The sequence below is a fragment of the Euleptes europaea genome, chromosome 3, assembly GCF_029931775.1.
Source record: "Euleptes europaea isolate rEulEur1 chromosome 3, rEulEur1.hap1, whole genome shotgun sequence".
Lineage (NCBI taxonomy): Eukaryota > Metazoa > Chordata > Lepidosauria > Squamata > Sphaerodactylidae > Euleptes > Euleptes europaea.
The window spans coordinates 45,674,486-45,694,742 of NC_079314.1; the positions used below are offsets into that span (position 1 = coordinate 45,674,486).

Consider the following 20,257-nt stretch of genomic DNA (forward strand, 5'->3'; position numbering starts at 1 on the left):
AGTTGGCATATCTTGTCATTGATACCCTGACCTATCTGACCCATGGACTGCTTCGTTTCTTCTGGCAAATCTCACAAGAAAGCTATGCTAGTTCAGATCTGATGTATGCTTTTATTTGTTGGTATCTTCTTCCTCACTCTGAGCAGGGAAGAAACCTGCTCAGGGAGGTAGTGTCTTACTGAAAGAATGAAACTGAAGGTTAAATAATATAGTCTTTGACTTGTAAAAAAAAAAAATTCTGCAAACATTCATTCTCCGTATCTCTCTCTCTCAAAATGCATTCAGCTTCTTTGTATTGGAGATTGTGTCCAGAAGCTGTCAATCTGGATAAATTTTTGCCATATACGTCACTGGTGTGCTGGAATGAGGTAAAACCCAGAAACATCTTTCTGTTATTTAATAAGTCATGGAGGTCTCTTTTCTCTTGGGAAATATAAGCCCATGAAGTTCTCTCTTCTTTAATAAGTCAGCTTGAAGATACAAGTATCCCGTTTTTTGTGTGTGGCCCGTTGTCAGAGTTACAATTTACACTGCATCATATCTGCAGGACCTCCTCTCCTTGTGTGTTCTGCCATCTATTCAGGGCCTTCTGCAGGTGCCTGCAAATGGACAAGGTCAGCAACTGTCCGTACCCGTGGTTCTTCTGTTATGGCCAATACCTTGTGGGATGTTCTGCCTGAGGAAAGCTCCTATCATTTTTCAAATTATGTAAAATGAAGTTGTTCAGAAGAGCTTTTTAAAAAAGGCAATAGGGCTGTACTATAACAGAATAGTTCAGGATTTTTTTTTAAGGGAAAGAGTCTGTGGAGTATACCAAGATGTATACAATGTTATCGGTTTGGTACACATATTACCCTGTTGTCATTTCATTGTTTTCTACTGATGTGATGCCATTTTTTCTCCATTATATCCACACTCTGTATCATGCCTACTATGCTATGCTATATTCAGATTTCAGTAATCCTAGTCTTTGCTCGTTTGATGTCTCCCAATACTGATTAGATTGACCTACACTGTGCTTATTAGATGACTCTTCCTGTGGGCTGTTATCGGTTTACACGGCAGTCTATAAATACAGTAAATAAATATCCCTGTAGGGGTTTCCTTTCATACTCCTCTCTTGTTTTTACAGCTCATTCCTGGAATAACGTGCACAACTCACATTATCTCGTTACCAGTGCTGAAGGTTAGTTGTCGTAAGAAAATATGGTGAGGGAAATGGGTGAAGGATGACTCTAATGGTCTGAAGGCAAAGATTCAAGAGGACTTAATTTCTGTAAGAGCTGTAATAATTACTAAAAATATGTGATGTTTCCAAAATTCTGGGGGTTCTATTGCAACTTTTACTATTGCTCTGAACATCTCTTGCAAATATGTAGTTATTTGCTGTCTGTGTAGATGTATTTTGATAGTGTGTTTTGACTTCAGGATCACTTCATCCTCCTTGTAGAAGGAATGTAATTCTTTTTTTTACATGTGGGAGTGAAATCTATGCTTATTATAAACGTGTGAGGAAGAGGAAGGAAGAAAGGAATGGCTAGATATTAGGTCATAGTTCTCCAGTTTATTATAAATTAATTGTAAACTTGCTTCTTAATTGACCTGTTTGTAAGTTCTTGCTAGGATTTTAAGCATCTAGTTGGTAGCATTCTGGAATAATAAAGCTGAAGTAAAACCATCACTTCTCTGAACCAATTACAAAGCTGTAGTTCCATGAAACGGCCACTAGAGGCCACTGCTGTTTTGTATTTTTTCTTAAGGAACACATACTTGCTGCAAGAAGTGGAATCTACTAATTTTAACTTGGTGGATGGCATATGAAATGCCTTGTGCATTTAGATTTACAGATGACTGCAGGTTTCTTCCACAGAAGGAATAGCTTTGAAAAATGCCAAACTACTTGTATGGAAAATTCCCGTGCAGAGCAGTGCAAAATAAGTCTCTGGGTTATTGATCTTCCTTGCAAAATCTTTGTGGATCTTTCAATCGACAAAATGGTTTCAATACAGCAGAATATTTTTGTGGGCAAAATGGGGGCACTTTCACCAATTCCATCCATACTGGTCCAGGGGCCTCATCTATCCCATTTTTGAGGGGGGGGGGCACTCTGGTGAAGAGGAAGTTTGCACTTGGCAGACATAAATCCCTTCAGTCATCACAAATTACTGGTGGGTCCTGTTGTGATTTGGGAGATTTAAGGGGCTTTGGAGCTCACCAGGGCGTTCCTGGGATCCTGCCAGCCATTTGCGTTCCCAGGGAAGAGAGCCATAAAATACACCAAGAGGTCAGCAAGAGCAGAGATGTGTGTCCACAAAGAGATAATAATTTGCTCTATCTGCCCGGAAGAACAAGATGGATAACTGTTGTAAAACATGATCTGGGTATTGAAATATATGGGGTGTGCGTTCTGGGTTGATTGGGAGATCAAGGCTCACCTTCCGTAAATCTGGTTTTAGAAAAAGGCTTCCTGCCAGCCAAGGTGGGGTTAAAAGTTTGGAAACATCCATTAGTTTTTGTTCAAATACTGGGAGTCAGCTTTCCCTGTGTGGAACAGGTTGGGGTCAGGAAGTTCATTTGTTCCACAGATATCCAGGAGGGATGTTGGAGGTAAATCGTCTGTATTGTTAAGTTTAGCTTAGTGCTGTGTTTTTCCGGTTATTTTCTTTAGATCTATAAACCAATAGGCTTGATAGCTATTTACCCTGTCTTGTGCTCTAGCCTAATCTGTAGCAATAACGTTTTCCTGTTTAAGAGAACAGACTGTGATGCTAACTGCTTCTTGCACTCCTTAATCACTTAAACATGCATGCAGAGGAGAAGGGCTGAAGTCATTGGGAAACTCTGCCCTTCTCACATGCTCAGAAGCAACCTTTACTAGCGATCCCCAAGTTACTGGTAATGTGGGAGGCCAAATTTTAACTTGAGGTGGTGGCACAAAGAAGAGGAACATGCATATGAACACGCTACATGCATGCAAACATATAAACACAGGGCAAGTTTATGACAGATCCAAGCCCAGTGCATCCAGGTACCTGTCCAAAGATGAGCTTGTGTGAGTGGGATGGGGGAAAGTGATGTACCGACAAAAGAGCTCTTAATATCTTAATTTTGAATATGATATGCAAGGTTTTATAGTATTTAATCATCTTCCATAAGCAGCAGAATTGCTGCAATTATATTGGGACATTTATGATGTAAGTTAACCAATCACAGGGTACTCCTCTCCCAAAAATATTGTCATCATATTTGCATATATGTCAGCTAAATGTCCACTTTGGACTGCACAAAAGTTTTAAAATATTTGAGTGTGAAAAATCCACCCACCCCTTTCCACTTAGGACATTTAAATCTCCTTGGGTATTAGTCTTAGATGTTGTATGTCCCAGCCCTGTGTGCGTAATTCACATTGTAGCAGGAAATAACTTATGTGAGTATTACTTTCTTAATTTCAGGTGCAAAATTGTAAAGGCTTCTGGAAAAAGCTAATTTCAAATCTGGAATGTGTGAAGTATGACGAACTAAATTTACGTTTCAGCAGCAAGGTGGTTTGGAGGGAGTGGGAGAAACTGCATTTGGACAAGGTAAATGAACGGCGGCAGCAGTTGCCCTGGTATAACCCGTCAACTTAGAGGTGTGTTTTCCTGACTGAATAAGGCCTTTGATGCATGGCTGTTTCCCTCGCTGTCACCCCTCTGATTACTTCAGGGCTTTGTTTTGAATATGCATTCATTTTCTGACTTTCAGAGGTCACCTCCCTCTCCCCCTGTGTTTTCCCCACATTTTCTGGACGCTGTTTAGCCAGCATTCAGAAAACGCGGGGAAAACGCATGGAAATGTGTGGGAAGAGCGAGTCGACCTCTGATGGTTGGAAAATGCATGCATAATCAAAAGAAAGTAGTCGTGAGTGACTGCGAGGGAAACAGCCATAAGCCAAACTATGTCCCAGGAATGAAGGAACTTGCTATGGGAACTGAAGTGTGTGTGTGTGTGGGGGGGGGGGTAAAAACTTGTCTCCTTGTGTATTAACTGATAACTTGAGAGAGGTTTTTTTTAGGAGCAGGAATTTTTGATACTGCTGATCTTTATCGTCTTGACAGGTTGAGTGTGGTTCAGTCCATTTGTTCTAATATGGCTGATAGAGAATAAGACTGAGGCAGGCTATACATTGTTGTTCAGATAGCTGTCCATAGTTGGGGTGTTGAAGCAAATGATACCCTCTTTCTCTTATTGCTGGTTGTGTGTTACAGTAGTGAACTAGGAGAATATGAAGGTGTTTTGGCTGAACATTTCACATTATTGAATTTACGTAGACTTCTTAAGAGTTTTTCAAAATCCTCTCCGATTTTTACAATGTTGGTCAGAATCGTCTTCATCACCTAATGTTTCTTATTCCAGTTAATATATCCTTTATTTCAGAGGACTGAAGGGAAGAGAATCAAAATATATATGACAACTGTATTTGAATATGCAAAAAAGTAAGTCTGTTTATAATAATGTGGATCTCCTTAGAGCTGATTGACAATATTCTGTATTTTAAGAGTGTTCAATTTCAGTGTGCTGTGAACTATAGATGTCCTTTGTATGCTTGATTAGTTCTTGGGATATCATCCAGGAATGAACTCCTAACTAGATTCTTTGGCAGGGGTTTATAAATCTTGTGTAAATGTGTGCCTTCCCAAGTCAAACCAGCTGTGTCTGAGATCTGAGGAAAGCAGATACAAATGCCTCTGGATATGGCATCCCCATAAAAAGCCTGGGTAGAAAGAAAGATTTTGCCTGATGCCTAAAATACAGTAAAGCAGGCACCAGATGAAGCACCAGGGAGAGGGCATTCCAAAGGCAAGGTCCCACCGCGTTCTTATGTTATAAGCCCTGTGTCTGGTTGCCACCCACCTCTGCAGGCAGCGGCACAGATGGCAGGGCTAGGGAAGAGAATCTTCAAACTGTACAGTGTAGGAGGAGGTGATCCTTCAAGTACCTTAGCTCCAAGCTGCTTAAGGTCTTGACAGACTGGATTAATTCTGCATAGAATTGCACTGCAAAGCTAAGAATCAGTACTCTGAATTGTACCTTGAAACAGAGGTACAGCCAGTGCAGATCTTTCAGCACAGGGGTGATACAATCCCTGTATCTAGCCTTTAGCAGTGGTTTGTCTGTAGTCATATTTTGGACCCAGCTGAAGTTTCTGGACAGTTTTCAAACATGTAAAGTGCTTTACAATAATCTGACCTGGATGTGATCAGAGCATGGGTCACTGTGGCTGCATCACATCCTGAGTGGGCTCAAGAGAAGCCCAGACCTTCCCTAGCAAGTTGCCTTTGCCTCCTTGGGAGAGTCCTGCTTCTCATAGCCTTGTTCTGTAGAATCCAGTCACAATTAAAAAATGAGTAGCACAAAATAGCACACATCTCATTTCCTCTTGGTTCTGTGCGTCAGTAAACTTGTGAATCTTTAAGGTGCCCCAAGATTTCTAGGGATTTGACGCACATGTGTGTTTGTGTGTGTGTATGCGTACTTTTTAGCACTTCTTCTTTTAAAGAACATTTTGATATCATTTCTTTCCTCACAGGGTGCTTTCTAACTTCAATACATGGATCACAGGTAAGGCAAACGTAACCTACTGCTATCTTTATCTTAAGCAAAATCCTGAAGAATGGTTTCTTAGCAGCATATTGAAATCCTTCTTCACTGGTCATTGTAGATGCAGGTATATTTTGAATCCTGCAACATTATTGCAGTGTAAGAGCATGTTTTCCCCCCACTACACTAGGCATTTTGCTTTTGATTTTTTTTATTCAATAGGAGCACTGAGAGTTGGCTAGTAGAACACATCTTCCTTGGGAATAAATTGTAGATGTGTATTTTCACTTTGAGATTACATTAGATGAGAAGAAATTTAAAAAGCCTGCATCTTCCCTCTATAACAGTATACTCCTGGCAGGCCTCAAAACAATATATACAATTCAAGGAGGTGAGTATGCTCTAAGTTACACTGATTTCCATGGGAGAGGTTTTATCAAGTGCTTAACTCTCCCATTGAAATCAGTGGGACTTTGGAGAGACGATGCCTGATGTATACCCAAAATCATAATGGTTTAAAGTCACAATATCTGGATACTGTTATGAGTTCCTGATTTTGTAAGTGAGAAATTAGGACAGTGCTGAATGTTATGAGTGTTGCAAAAATATCTATGTGAGACACTTGGGTTTTTGCTGCAAACTATAGCGTACTTGGCAGCTGGTTAAAGAGTATAATTTGCCAATAAGAAAAAATGATCTTTTGTCTATCATAATTTTATTCAGTTTATTCCACTGGAGATTCCTGGGAATAGAATAAAAAAAAAACCATTTGACTCAAGGAAAGCAGAAGCAGAACCTCTAATGAATTGAACATTGTATATCAAACTTTCATAACAGATACAGTTTCCATTTAAATACAGTCCTTTATAAATAGTATTCCCACATAATTAAACATCATGGATGTGTAATAACCCATTTGGGTAGGTGGTTATGCAGACATATTCTAAATTACTGTTGCTTGCAAGATGCTTCCCCTGAGTTTAGGTGTTACAAATGCCATTCTACAGCAGAAAAATTCACAATAGAAATCCTCCTTGATGCTACAGGTTGTAAATGTCAAGTTCCAAACAGAAAATGTTCTATTGTGTGTCGGGGATGGGGGTGGGGGGAGGGGTATGAATGATTTTCCGGTACATAATAGCCCTGTTCATACAGTAAGCTTATTTGAGGCTTACCCTGGTACAAAAGCAGCTGTCGATTGGAGTTTGGGTCATGCATGGTTTTTATCATTTTCATTGGAGTTACCGTGAGGGAAACAGAAGAACTTTGAACGTTCTGTTGTACACCATATTTTTTTAATGAGTTGGGAGAATGGATCGCTGTTCACTAGTAGAGCCTTGGCATTCCGAGAGAGGGAAGCTGGATGTAAACATCAGCAAATGATGTGAACAAGAGAATGAGGAGTTCTCCTTAAATGATGGCATATATTGTCACAGTATACAGAAAAGTTGAAGCAATGTCATACAATTTGGAGGAATAATCTTGACCCAACATTTGCTGCTGCTTTTTGTAAGCAAGGACTTAACCCACATTGGGCTTCAAGATGTTATTTCTGGAAAAGTTTGAAATGTATCACTTGTGTATTTCTTCCATGTGTTTCCTGCCCAGCCCTGCCATAGGGCACAGAGCAGATGATAATATGTAATGCTAGCTTTGGTGTAGTGTAGGTGTCTGTCACAATCAAAAGATTATCACATTTAGGTCCCCATTTGCAAAATGTCTCCAGGCTCTCTGGTACATAGCACTGGCCCTGCATGATACTCTTTCTCCTTCTCTTGCATATTTGAGCTTCAGAAGAAAGGCTGGTTCCTCTCCTCCAAGATGAAGATTACAAGCATAAGTTGCTAACAGGACTGGTAGGTGATGGTTATGCTGTTTTCTGCACTAGAGGGCACAAGACTCTTATGTGTTGACCAAATGCATAAATGAAATTACTATTGTTAAATGTTTTCATGAAGCATTGTTTCCATCATGCAGAAATGCTCATAGATTACTAGAGTGTAATTCCCAAAGGTGGGAATACTCTGCTTTGCATGTGAGCTGAACATGTGTCTAAATTTCTGATAAAAGACCACTTCCAACTTTCTACTAAGAGGTTATCTGTCCAGAGGGACTTGGCTTTTCTAAGCACTATTTTTCCAGTTTGCTAGAATTGATTATTTTAAATGCCCCTGGGGGCAGAATACTTTTCCTCCATTTGCTTGACACATAAAAAAATCACTGGGTTTAATTAGTCTCCCTGTGTCTAAGGAACATATGGTAATGGCAAGCCTCATAAACCTTATCTGCACATTTGCAGGCCTGAGGTCATGCATTATGCAAAAATATTATTTATTTACAAAATGTATATCCTTATTTTCTGTTCTCACAAGGGTTACCAATGATTTAAAACATATATGAGAAAATCACATTTTAACACTAGTAAAATAACCCCCCAAAACACATAATAAAAACCAAATCTAAAATACTCATATATAAACAACACTTAAAGCACTTGACAGGAAGGAGAGATCACTGAGGGAATGCCAAACTAAACAAAAAATTCTTCACCCACTGGTGGAAGACAACAGAAAGAGACAGACAAATCTCCCTAGGGAGAGAGTTGCAGAGCTTTTGGTGCATTGACCAAGAAGGTCCTTTCTTTGGTTGCCACTCACCTAATCTCAGAAGTCAGGGTTATCCGGGGCCTCCAAAGATGACCATAGTGGTCAGGTAGGTTCATAAGGAAGTAGGAGGTCTTTCAGGTATGTTAGTCCCAAACCATATAGGACATTGACCATGCGGTGCTTGCTTTCTTCCCCACCCCCTGCAAAACACTAAATATGAGCAAACATACTTGTATCAATGTAATTGTAGATCATATGTGAATGAAATTTTTTAATCATGATTTATAAACTCAGGGCAGATGTTCTCAGCTCAACACATTTCAATTGGTCTTATTTTATTTTTGTTCGCCCCAAGTTGTCTTGTTCATCCCAAACCCTAGAGAAGGAGTCTTCAACCTTGTTAAGCTTTCAGGCACTACGGGAACGTTGAGAGAGGCAGATGGTGCTATCACATAATGGCTGCCATGGGAGTGTGGGACTGGCTCACTTGCTTTAGGGAAGTGGAGCTGTTTGATTTCAGCTTCCAAAGAAAGGGGAGGATTCACCACCTGTGTAGACTCGAGATGTTCCCAAACCCAGAGTCATAAAGTCTCTAGCATGGATCCTGTGTAGTGCGAGGTGTATTGCATAAATGGTAACTTTCCTGCCTCCCCTGTCTTACTTTGCTTTATCCCTTAAAAGCTCCTTGATACATAGATCTTGAGCAGCAGAATTGTTTAAACCTTAAATTGTTTAAGGGAGATAAGGACTGAAACAAATTTTGCAACTTCCAGTGTAACTTTAGGTTTCCTATCACTCAATAAAAAGTGTATTACCTCAGACCTGGATAGCCCCAGGCTAGCCTGATCTCATCAGATCTCAGAAGATAAGCAGGGTCAGCTCTGGTTAGAATTTAGATGGACCACCTCCAAGGACTACCAAGGTTGTGATGCAGAGGCAGGCAATGGCAAATCACCTCCAAACATCTCTTGTCTTGAAAGCCCTAAGGGGTCGTCATAAGTCAGCTGTGACTTGATGGCACACACACACACATGCCTCAGACACAGGCAATCCAGGCCAGTCAGTTAAGAGGCGTAATGTAACACAATTGAAGAACCTCCTAAAAGGGACATTCCAATAGCACATGTACTAGAGAATCAATCGAACCAGAGGGACACAAACAAGTCCTTTCTGAATAAGATAACTTAATATATCTACTTTTCATAACTATATTCATAACTTTTCATAACTCTGAAGAAGTGAGCTGTGGCTCACGAAAGCTCATACCCTACCAGAAAATATTTTTGTTAGTCTTTAAGGTGCTACTGGACTCTTGCCCTTTTTGACTACTTTCATAACTATAGAAGGGTTGGCATTTAGTCTTACACAAAAAGAACTCTTAAAACACATGGGATTGTAAAAAAATAATCACACACACACATATATGGCAAACGTCTTGGGGGAGGTTGAACAAGCACAATGAGTCACTGTGCTTGCATAATTGATCTCTTTAATATGTTTTAAAATTACTGTAAAAGCCTACAAATTCCTGAGTTCATATCTGATTCCCCTATCATACTATAGTCATCTGTGCCCCCTGAAATTCTGCCCAGTGAGATCAGTGGACTCCCACGAACACCAAGGAGGGTGACACTGTGGGCTGCAGTGAGGGTGGGTCAACAAAAAAAACCACTCCTCTATTCCACAAGTGTATATGCCTACCATAGGCTGAAAGGGAGCTTAAGGTCCATGGCCAAGATGTGGGACGTCAGCTGTGATGTGCTTATCTGGAATAAGTTCAACTAGTAAGAAGGAACCCAACATTCCCTTGGTAAGTGTGTGTGTGTGTGTTTTCCATTCAAAGGCCTTTGGATCTTATCCTTAAGAGGCAAGTGGATTCTAGAAAACACAGTGGATGCCATTGTTGGAGAGAGCACTGCTGTCCAGGCTGAGTGAGCTGTTGCAGAAAAACAAGTGCTGAGAGCCAGAGTGGTTAAAGTGTTTGATTAAGGCTGGGAAGACCTGATTCAAGTCTCCCATGTTTCCATGAGGTTCACTGGTGACCCTGGGGCCAGTCACTCTAGTTCAGCCTAGCTTGCCTAACAGGGTGGCTGTTAGGATAAAATGGAGGCAGTAAAGCCATATATATGTTTACGTTAGCTCCTTTGGGGAGGGACAAGGTGGTAATCTTTTTTAAAATATCTGTAGGTATGTGGAGTACTATGGCAGCAAACCACCTCTGTGTCTCTTGCTTTGAAACCCCATGGGGGTCACCATAAATCTGCTGCAACTTGACGGGAAAAAAAGAAATGGGGAGTGAAATGGAGATAGTTTGCTCTTGCTGGTTTTCCTGTATTGTGCCCTGGTGATGTTGCAGCCATGAATACAGTCCCAGTGTCATGTTGAAATTGTACCAGATTATGTATTCTCTTATAGCCTGGTATCAGAAACTTATCCTCTTGTGCTACTGGACTCTTGCTCTTTTTTACCCTCTTGTGTTTGACAATGTCTTGAAAACAATAACCAGCATGCTTAATATTTAATTCTGGAAAAAGCATAGGCAGTGGCTTGATTTACACAGGCGCAATGAGCCATACTCCTGTTTAAGGCTTTTATCCTTTTCTGCCTTAATGTTAGAATATTAAATAGTTGGTTTATTTTTACAGATGGCCGCACAGTTGAAAGATCATCTCATGAGACACCTACAATATGTTGGCCAAAAGAGGATTGAAGAGATAGCAGTGAATTATGTTTCAAAACTGGTTGGTTTTTTTGTTGTTGTTTTTAAGTTAAAGCACCGAAGGTATTTTTTTTAAGGGAAGACTTACTCCTAATTCACACAAGAGGTGGGAGACCCTTGAGGTGGTAGAATGGACTGCCCCACTGCAGATGATGGGATCCAATTCTGAATATTTCTCTGTGTAAGTAGAACTTGCACACAAGGGAAAAAAAGGTCTCTCCCCGCACCCTCTGTGCTTGGTGTGCTAACTTTTTTCCGGAGGGCTTTTAACCTAATGGAACATACTAAAATGTGTTCCTCCTCCAGCAGTTTGAGTGGTGCAGTCTGTTCTCCCAAAGTTGCTACCTCCTCCTGTGTGTGTGCACGTGCAGTGTGTGGGTTTGACTATATATACAACCAAGTACTGTAAGACTGTCTTCTGGAAGTTCTTCCTTGCCAGCCTCATTGTGATGAATAAGGAAGAATTTACTCCTATACTTTGTCTTAAATATTCATTTAAAAATAATTGATTCTGTGGGAATGATATACCATTCCTGTCTGAACTCTAGACAGACAATATTTTCAAGGATATATTTAATATAACAGACTTTGTTCAGTTATGCTATGATACATTGTTGAAGAATTCATTGTTTTCAGTGTTGCAAAATTTGTTAGCCCTTTTATGGCTGCCTGGGGCTGTTTGTGTCAAATAACACACGTTGTTTTGTTTTGTTTACTACAACATTTGTGATTCCTATTTTCAGCTTTAATTTCCCCCCTACCTCTCACATGACAAGAACTAAGGTGCATGTGCTAAAGTAGCACTGGGTGCGGCTGTTTGCAGCTCTGTCTAGCAAAGAGTCTTGCATTGGGTATATTGTTAGTTATGTTTGCTGAAAACTAATGATGCAATCCTAAGCAGAGTTACAGCCTTCTAAGTGCACTGGTTGATACTGTAAGGCATTTATGCTTTTACATTTTATAAATATGCCAAATTGTACATTTGTATATGCTAACTAAGATATAATCTTCATTTTCTTTTGTTACAGTAGCAAATTAAGTTTAGATTTAGTAAGAAAGGAAGCATTGTATATATTTAATTTTCCCCCATTCCCCCCACCACTCCATTTTTAAAACTTCCAGAAATTTGATATCTTTAAGTACAATATAGATTAATTCCTGCTAATGGTTACTTCATTGTAGGAGGATATTGGTGTAAGCCTATAGTGGCATATTACTACTTTTTTCATGACACTGTCCATTCGTTTAAGCCTGTAGTGGTATATTACTACGTTTTTCATGACACTGTCCATTTTTACAATCTTTCCCTCACCACTGTGACCAAATTAGGAGATGTGGTCATCATGATTGTGATACAACTAGGTCTAGAAACCTGAGCTGCTTTTACCTAACAAGGCAATGACTGATATATTTTGTGACATTAATATAATTATATTGATGGTAGTTTAGTGTTGTGCTTGATACATAGTTGAGAATAGGAGTTAGAAAAGTAGAAAGTCTTTTCAAATACTACTTTATATTTATATTTCATATTTTGTAGCTGCATCTAATGTATCGGATGATGGAAAATATTTGGAAGAAATATAGTCTTGATTTCTGGGTCTTTTCTCTGTAAGTAGTTATTTTTTATTGGTTCAGGTTGAATTTAATCAAACAGAAAACCTACACGTAGGTCAGTAATAGAAAGGGTGGCTTTATTTGCTTTTATAATGACAGAACTTGGCCAAAATTGACAAAAATAGCTAGGACACCCCAAAGGTGTGTACAAAGTACATGGCTGTAGGGCAAAAACTAATTATATTATCTTAATAATTTATTTGAACAAGTTAACACAGTCTGTATGTTGATGAATAACCAAAGATGTATATATATTACTAGCCTCAAAGAACTCAAAAGTCGAGAGAAGATTGTTTGAATTTCAGTAATTTTGCCGATATGTTCCACCTCATGATAAGGCAGGTTAAAAAGCATCTACTCAGTATTAGAGAAGATTCCTTTTTGGCCCAGGCTGGTTCAGGCACCCATCCCCCGTGACAGCTATCCCTTGTTTTCTCTGTCCCCCCACCCACATTGGAACTTGCTCTGCCCTCCCCAGCAGCCACCCAGTGTTCCATGCATGGTTGCAGAATGGAGTTCTTCCCACAACTCTGACTCTTCTTTTTCCTGTCATGTGACTTATATCACATGACTTCCTCTTGCATGCTTACAATTTTGCCTGCCCCATTCTGCCATCTGGAGATGAAAGAAGAGTCCTAGGTCTGGAAAAGTTGAAGACCAATGGTCTAGACAAAACATGTTGATTTGAGCAACCTCCACACCACCACCACAACTAACATGGAACTTCATGTAAAATGTAATGTCAGAACTATGTTGTTCTTTATTGTTTAGAGGGCAACATATAGCACAAGTTGCTTACTGCATTTTTAGTGCACCCATACAATGTTCTTTCTAATAAAAATCTTGATGGTAGAATGCCTGTCAAAAGGACAATAGAAGATACCTGCCCACAGAAAAGGCAGGGCTTTCTCTATACTCAGAATTCTCTAGCTTTGCAGAAAATGACTTAAATATTCCTTATAAGCTGCTGTGAAGTGTACAAGACACAGGAGATCCTGATGGTAGAGCTCTTGCTTTGAGCCTAGCTTCATTTTTGGAATGTGTATATTCTAAGCAGCCTAAAAGGATTATGAGGAGAGCAGGAAGTATAGTGGCTTTACTAATGGGGTGGTGTTTTGCTCTGTGCAGTGGACAGCGAGGCAGTTCGAATGAGGTTCTTGTGTTCCACTTCATGTGTCGGATGCTGCGGGCTGCAGGCGAGATGTGTCTGCCTCTGCCTCCTGGTAAGCCCCAAACAACAGAACTGAATATTTGATTCACTCTTAGTTCCCTTCCATGGAGGGTCCCTTTGCTTTAAGTAAGCTGTGATTCAGTGAGGCTTAGTAAGCTTTGAATTCCAAATTGGATCTATATATGCCATGCCCCTCTCTGAGGTGAAAATCAGCTAGATAATGGCAATTTATCATGATATTTGCTAATGGAAAGCTGTATACCCTGTGATAATTTTTGTTGGGACCACCCTAAATGTCACAAAGTAGCAAACATGGTTTTGAGCTCTTCGTAATCTTATTCTGGGCCAGTGGCTCATGGCCAAAAAAAGATTTGCTTGGTGATACTGATAGAGTAGTTAGCAGCAGACTGATTTCTGAGATGAAAATTTGGGAGAAATGCTCAACACATCTCATTTGCCAAATGGTTTATCATTTGGCAAGTGGTTTATCATTGGATCCAGCATATTTGGTTTTTCGTCCAATTAAAAAAAAGGTCTTGCTGGGAAACCTCTCAGTTGTGAGATCACAGTGGATAGTTATATATCCAGACACTGGGGGAATCAGTCTCACTTTGGTTTAACAAGAAACAGTTCTGAACTCCTTCCTTCTGAATGCTGTTTGTTTATATTGTGTGATAAAGAAGTGCTAGTGATTGCTGTGCATGGTATATTCTGCAAGAGGGTTGAGAATTGCATGTAAATGCAGTTAAAATATTAGTGAATGCCAACAACACATTTTATCTCTCTGTGTGTATGAAAAAGAGAGAGATTCATATTCCTGGGCCTTGCTTTGGCAGGTTGTTTGACTCTAATTTGAATGAAATGGAAGGGTCTGAAATGACTTCAGATCCTGATGAGGTGGGAAATCATCCACCCTCAATCACTGCTAACATCAGTCCTGAGGTAATTAAAGCCCAAGCATACTTGCAGTACAATTAAGTATGTCCTCACCAGCCTGCCTAACTGTTTTGTGGCTCTTCCTGCTGGGGAAGAATTTGGTGGAAGGCGATGCTGAACTAATGATCTTATCTACACATGCCTGGGGCGTTACTCTAGGCCTGCGCCATCCCAAGCAGATGCTCTCTAGTTTTTCAGAAAAATATCCACTGATAGAAGCTCTACAAGTAATTTTTCAGTGGCCAAATGTTCTCCCAGTATAAGTTTTCTCCTCCTATTTGGCTGACTTAAGTGCAAACCACTTCAATTTTAAACCCATTTTCTCTTCTCATATATTTGGACACAGATGTGAGTGTGTGTCCTGACCTGAATGGCCCAGGCCTACCTGATCTCATCAGATTTCAGAACCTAAGCAGGGTCGGCCCTGGTTAGTATTTGGATGGGAGACCACCAAGGAATACCAGGGTTGCTGTGCAAAGGAAAGCAATGGCAAACCACTTCTGTAAGTTTTCTGCCTTGAAAACTCTATGGGGTCACTATAAGTCAACTGCGACTTGACGGCACTTTACACACACACACACACACACACACACACACACACACGCACATATATGTGGTGACTTATATACATGTAGCAATTAAAATCTTTATTTGCAGTTCATATTTTATGTTAGGAAAAATAGCTTTAAATTATGGGTGCTGGTACTCATTTTTATATGTGCTGTAAAAAATGCTTCTCTGTTTACAAAGAAAGCTTTTCTGACACTGCATTACCATTTAACAATAATGGTTATTTCCCACAAAAAAACCTATAGTACAGAACTCCGTACACTGATTATTTTTCAGTTAAGAACCCAAAACCTCATAGTGGCATTCAGGGATAATTAGATTTAAAATGTGCTTTGCAGCCTCCACTGTTGCTTTCTGATAAGGAGCTTTTTTACAGGAATCTTGCATTTCTGTTCAAACTATCTGCTTTTTCTCTCATTGCAGGGTTTTATACTGTACATACAGGACTGGGAGTGCAATGTCTCCCTTTGTGCACACTCCTACTCTACATTGATCAAGGAGTGCTGCATCTGACGGAAACGTGTGTTTTGAAACTTTTGAAAGGTAAGGTGCGCATTGCATCCCTGAAACCTCATTAATTGCCAGCAGCAGCTCTGAAGACTGACAGAGGTGGTTTGCCAGAGTTCGCAGTAGCTGCTATACCTCGGAAGCGAATGCCTTTCACCTGTTTGAAAGTGTTTTTGACCTGGACCACACACTGTACCCTCAGAGTATTTGTTCAGCTTGTAGAGAGGTACAGGAGCAAGCCTTGGACTCCAGTATAGAACAATTAGTGTTCCCTGAAGCCTATGAATGAATATCTATATATATAAATAGATACAAGTGGGAACCCGCAAAGACTTGTGGGAGGCATCTTATTTTCCCCGCACCCACTATTTCACCTTTCCCTTTCCTGAAAGCCACCATAGCCACTCCCCTTTTCCTGCTTCTGTCTTTCCTTCCAAGGTGGCCAACCTCCAGGTGGGGTCTAGAGAACTTCTTGAATCACAGCAGATCTCCCTTAAGGTTGCCAGCTCCAGGTTGGGCAATTCCTGAACATTTGGAGGTGGAGCCTTGGGAGGGCAAGGTTCAGGGAGGGAAGTGATCTCAGCAGGGTATAATGCCATAGAGTCCACCCTCTAAAGTAGCCATCTTCTCCAGGGGTGCTGATCTCTGTCATCTGAACAACAGTTGTAATTCCAGGTAATCTCTAGTGCCCACCTGGAGGTTGGCAACCCTAGTTCCCCTGGAGGAGAGTATTTGTCATTCTAGTCCTCTTAGGTTTTTCCTCTCCCACCACTCCCTACCCCATCCTACCCAGGAGACATTCCCCAAATATCTAGGAATTTCATAACCTGGAGTTGGCAACCTTATCTCCTTCCCATCCAACAGCCAACCTACCTTTATTTGCCCCTCTGTCTTAAGCTTTCCCTCTCCCCCCTAGTAGCTTCTACCTAGAAAAACTGTGGCCCAGTTATGTGATGCCATGCCCACTTGCATGGTAGAGAACTCTCAAGATTTGTGGGGTGGCACCTCATTTCCCTCTGTATCCCCCTCCCCACACAATTAAATTGTGGAACTCCCTGCCCCAGAATGTGGTGATTGCTTCCAGCCTGGAGGGCTTTAAGAGGGGAGTGGACATATTCATGGAGGAGAGGGGTATTCATGGCTATTAGTTAGAATGGATACTAGTCATGCTGCATACCTATTCTCTCTAGTATCAGAGGAGCATGCCTATTATTTTGGGTGCGGTGGAACACAGGCAGGATGGTGCTGCTGCAGTCGTCTTGTTTGTGGCTTCCTAGAGGCACCTGGTTGGCCACTTAGTGAACAGACAGCTGGACTTGATGGGCCTTGGTCTGAACCAGCAGGGCCTTTCTTATGTTCTAATTTCCTCTTTCCCTCCCTGTGGAATCCCCTCCCCTTTCCCTGCCTCATTCTTTCCTTCTCAGCCATTTACCAACTTATCCTTTATTTGCCTCCCATCTTCAGCTAAAGTTATTATTTATTTCATTTATACCTTTCTCCACAGTGGAGTCCACAGCAGCTTACATTATTCTCTTCTCCTTCTTTTTATTCACACAACAACCTTGTGATGTAGGTTAGGCTGAAAGTATGTCACTGGTCCAAAATCACCCAATGAGCTTCCACAGCAAGATAGGGATTTGAATCTGGGTCTCGCAGACCCTGTTCTGAAGCATTAATTGCTACACCACACTGGCTTTCATAGGGTGGCTGCTATTGAATAGTAGCAAGCAGCCAGGCCTATTGAGCCATGCAAGTCAGGTGGTATCAAGTCAACCAGAGGTTGCTGCCAGGCCTAGGGTTGACAACCTCCTTTTGGGAACTGGAGATCCCCCAGAATTACAACTGAACTCCAGACAACCAAGATTTGTCCCCCTGGAGAAAATGGCTGCTTTGGAGGGTGGACTGTATGGCATTATGCCCTGCTGAGGCCTTTTCCCTCCTCAAACTCTGCCATTCTCAGACTTCACCACAAAATCTCCAGGAATTTCCCAACCTGGTGCTGGCTACTCTAAACCTGGCCCCAGTGAGTCCTCACTCAAAGGCCAAAATAGGCCTGGAAAAGCCCTTGCCCCTTCCCCTGCCTTTAACTCACAGAAACTGAAGCCTAGAATGCTGTGGTTACCTAGCAACAGCCACTGAGGACATCTGTTGTTTAAAGTGTTGCTTAAAGCTACAAGTGCTCCTTTTTCATTTTCGGTTTTTTTTTAACTCCCCAGTGTATTTTTTTAGATTTCATATTTTTCAGCAAACCTGGGGCCCTTTTCAGGTTTGTAGAAGAAGAAGAGTTGGTTTTTATATACCATTTTTCTCTACCTTTTAAGGAGAATCAAACCGGTTTACAATCTCCTTCCCTTCCTCTCCCCACAATAGACACCTTGTGAGGTAGGTGAGGCTGAGAGAGCTCGAAGAGAGCCGTGACTAGCCCAAGGTCACCCAGCTGGCTTCATGTATAGGAGTGGGGAAACCAACCCAGTTCACCAGATTAGAGTTCACTGCTCATGTGGATGTGTGGGGAATCAAACCTGGTTCTCCAGATTAGAGTCCACATTTGGTTTCTTGATAGTCTTTCAAACCAAGCTACTTTTATGATTACAGTATGAAGGAGTAAACTACCAGTTGCCAAATTCTGTTTGCAGGGTATTGACAAGTAGACCTTGAGATATATCTTTTTGTGAATTTGGAGAGCTAGGCCTGGTTGGAATACTTTACTTAGCCAATTTGCTTGTTTGCACAAGCCACATCTTAGATTGGTTGTTGTCCCCTCCTCACATAGAACCTGAACTTGGTTTTATCTCAGAGTTTCATACCCTCAAGATCTTGGCCACTTCTCAGGGACTTTCCCCTGAATGGACAGCAGGAAGCCCCCAGATAAAAGGGCAATTTCTACACAACATTGTGCTCATTCTGAGCACAGTTCATAGAGTTTCAGGAGCAGGGGACAGTCCATCTGCGCTGGAGGAAAAAAACCCACACTTTTCCAGTTCAAAGGACAATGCTTGGAGTATCTGTGCAGACAATTGCTTGTGTGCCACTACAGGGGTAGGAGTGGAGATAAGCTACGCTTTCAAAATTATATGGGAGAGCTTGCTGCTGTGTGCCCCCTGCATTACAGCCCATGGCATTTCCTCCTTTTGTTTTTTGTTGCCTCGTTTTCTCTCTTGTATGTCTGCCTTTTGCAATACAGGTCAGCTGTTTGTGCTTAGCCCATTGGACGAGTAGGCAGCTTCCTGTAGCTCTGAAACATCTAATTTAACTTAACTAATCCTTCTTGGAGTGTGTTTATAAATACATGACGGCGGGACTGGTGTGCTGGTGCAGCTTTTGAGGTTTAGTTGAATTTTGCATGGGGGGAAATTCGCTCCAGAACTAACGAACTTTTCTTAATGTTACAGGTTTCTTCTGGCTATAGAGGTTGTTGTAATGTCTATAAATTCAGAATCTCCCAGAAAGAGTATAGTTTGATCCCCTTCAGCATAATAAATTCTGCTTTCAAATGCTTGTGTTAGGGTGGAAATAAACATAATGGTGATCGTAGAGTTGCTGCCAAACATTGCGACTCCATGTGACACTTTCCCTATTTTTTTGATAATGTGTACTTAAGGAAATGTGTGACATGACCTCATCGCACTTCCATGGACCACATTTTTGATTGCCACAGGAAACGCACAGTATGTCGTAAATTTTCTTCTGCTGTGGTCAGAAGGCTCAATACCAACCCCTGACGAACCTTTTACCATGGCCCCTGGTTACTAGTAGCCATTGTATGTATACCACTTATCTGTAAATACTGTGTTATGTGCTAGCTGTTACTGGCTGTTGGCATGAAACGTCTTTGAAATAACTCCGGACACCCAAAATTCAAACTGTGTGGCACTTCCACAGAGGTGGAACAGTTGCTGTTAAAGTCTTTACCAGGTTAGTACTTCGGGAGTGCTGATAAGTGAAGTGACGTTTTTTCTTTTATTCTGCTTGGTTTTTTTTATAGAGTTGGACAATACTGAAAAGAATGAAAAACTGAAACTTGGTATCCTCATGAGGCTTCCTGAGGTAACTTCTGAGTCTTGTATCTGCTTGCTGGATACCAGTGGCAGCTGGCATCCATTGGGGCTGGAGTGGTAGAAGGCAGAGCAGGAGCCAGCTAATCCTGGTTTTATCCCCTTGCAATGATACTATAAAAAAGCACTGCGATACAGTTTCTTAATGCTGAACTATGCAGATTCCAAGCTAATGCAACCTTTCTTTTTGTAACTATGCTTACAACATTAGGAATATTCAAATGCTGAAAAGAAATCCTGTCCCATGCCCCCCTCCTTTCCTAAAACCCACTCTTCAACATATAGTAGTCAAAAGGGTGAGGTTTATGAGACAAAGAATAACACAGGCACTGCAAATATCAATTTAAACCGGAATTCACCAGATTCCCTATCTCAAGAACTCATTTTCCATGTAGTAAAATAACACAAAGCAAGGAGGCCTTTGGCTACATGCAGAAGTCAAACACATTCCCTCACCACTGGGCAATTAACTACATACCACCAGCCCCAGGTTTCC

At 41.1% G+C, this 20,257-nt stretch overlaps 1 protein-coding gene across 1 annotated transcript in view; it reads left to right on the forward strand.

Moving 5' to 3' along the window:
• The window catches only part of GSAP (gamma-secretase activating protein), a 61,717-nt gene that overhangs the window by 35,675 nt on the left and 5,785 nt on the right, over nucleotides 1–20,257 (forward strand). The window contains exons 18-28 of the mRNA XM_056846473.1: nucleotides 286–368; nucleotides 1,133–1,186; nucleotides 3,453–3,581; nucleotides 4,417–4,475; nucleotides 5,570–5,601; nucleotides 7,375–7,436; nucleotides 10,832–10,927; nucleotides 12,446–12,516; nucleotides 13,651–13,745; nucleotides 15,623–15,742; nucleotides 19,692–19,753. Coding sequence (XP_056702451.1) covers nucleotides 286–368; nucleotides 1,133–1,186; nucleotides 3,453–3,581; nucleotides 4,417–4,475; nucleotides 5,570–5,601; nucleotides 7,375–7,436; nucleotides 10,832–10,927; nucleotides 12,446–12,516; nucleotides 13,651–13,745; nucleotides 15,623–15,742; nucleotides 19,692–19,753 — 863 coding nt within the window. The remainder of the gene's footprint in view (nucleotides 1–285; nucleotides 369–1,132; nucleotides 1,187–3,452; nucleotides 3,582–4,416; nucleotides 4,476–5,569; nucleotides 5,602–7,374; nucleotides 7,437–10,831; nucleotides 10,928–12,445; nucleotides 12,517–13,650; nucleotides 13,746–15,622; nucleotides 15,743–19,691; nucleotides 19,754–20,257) is intronic.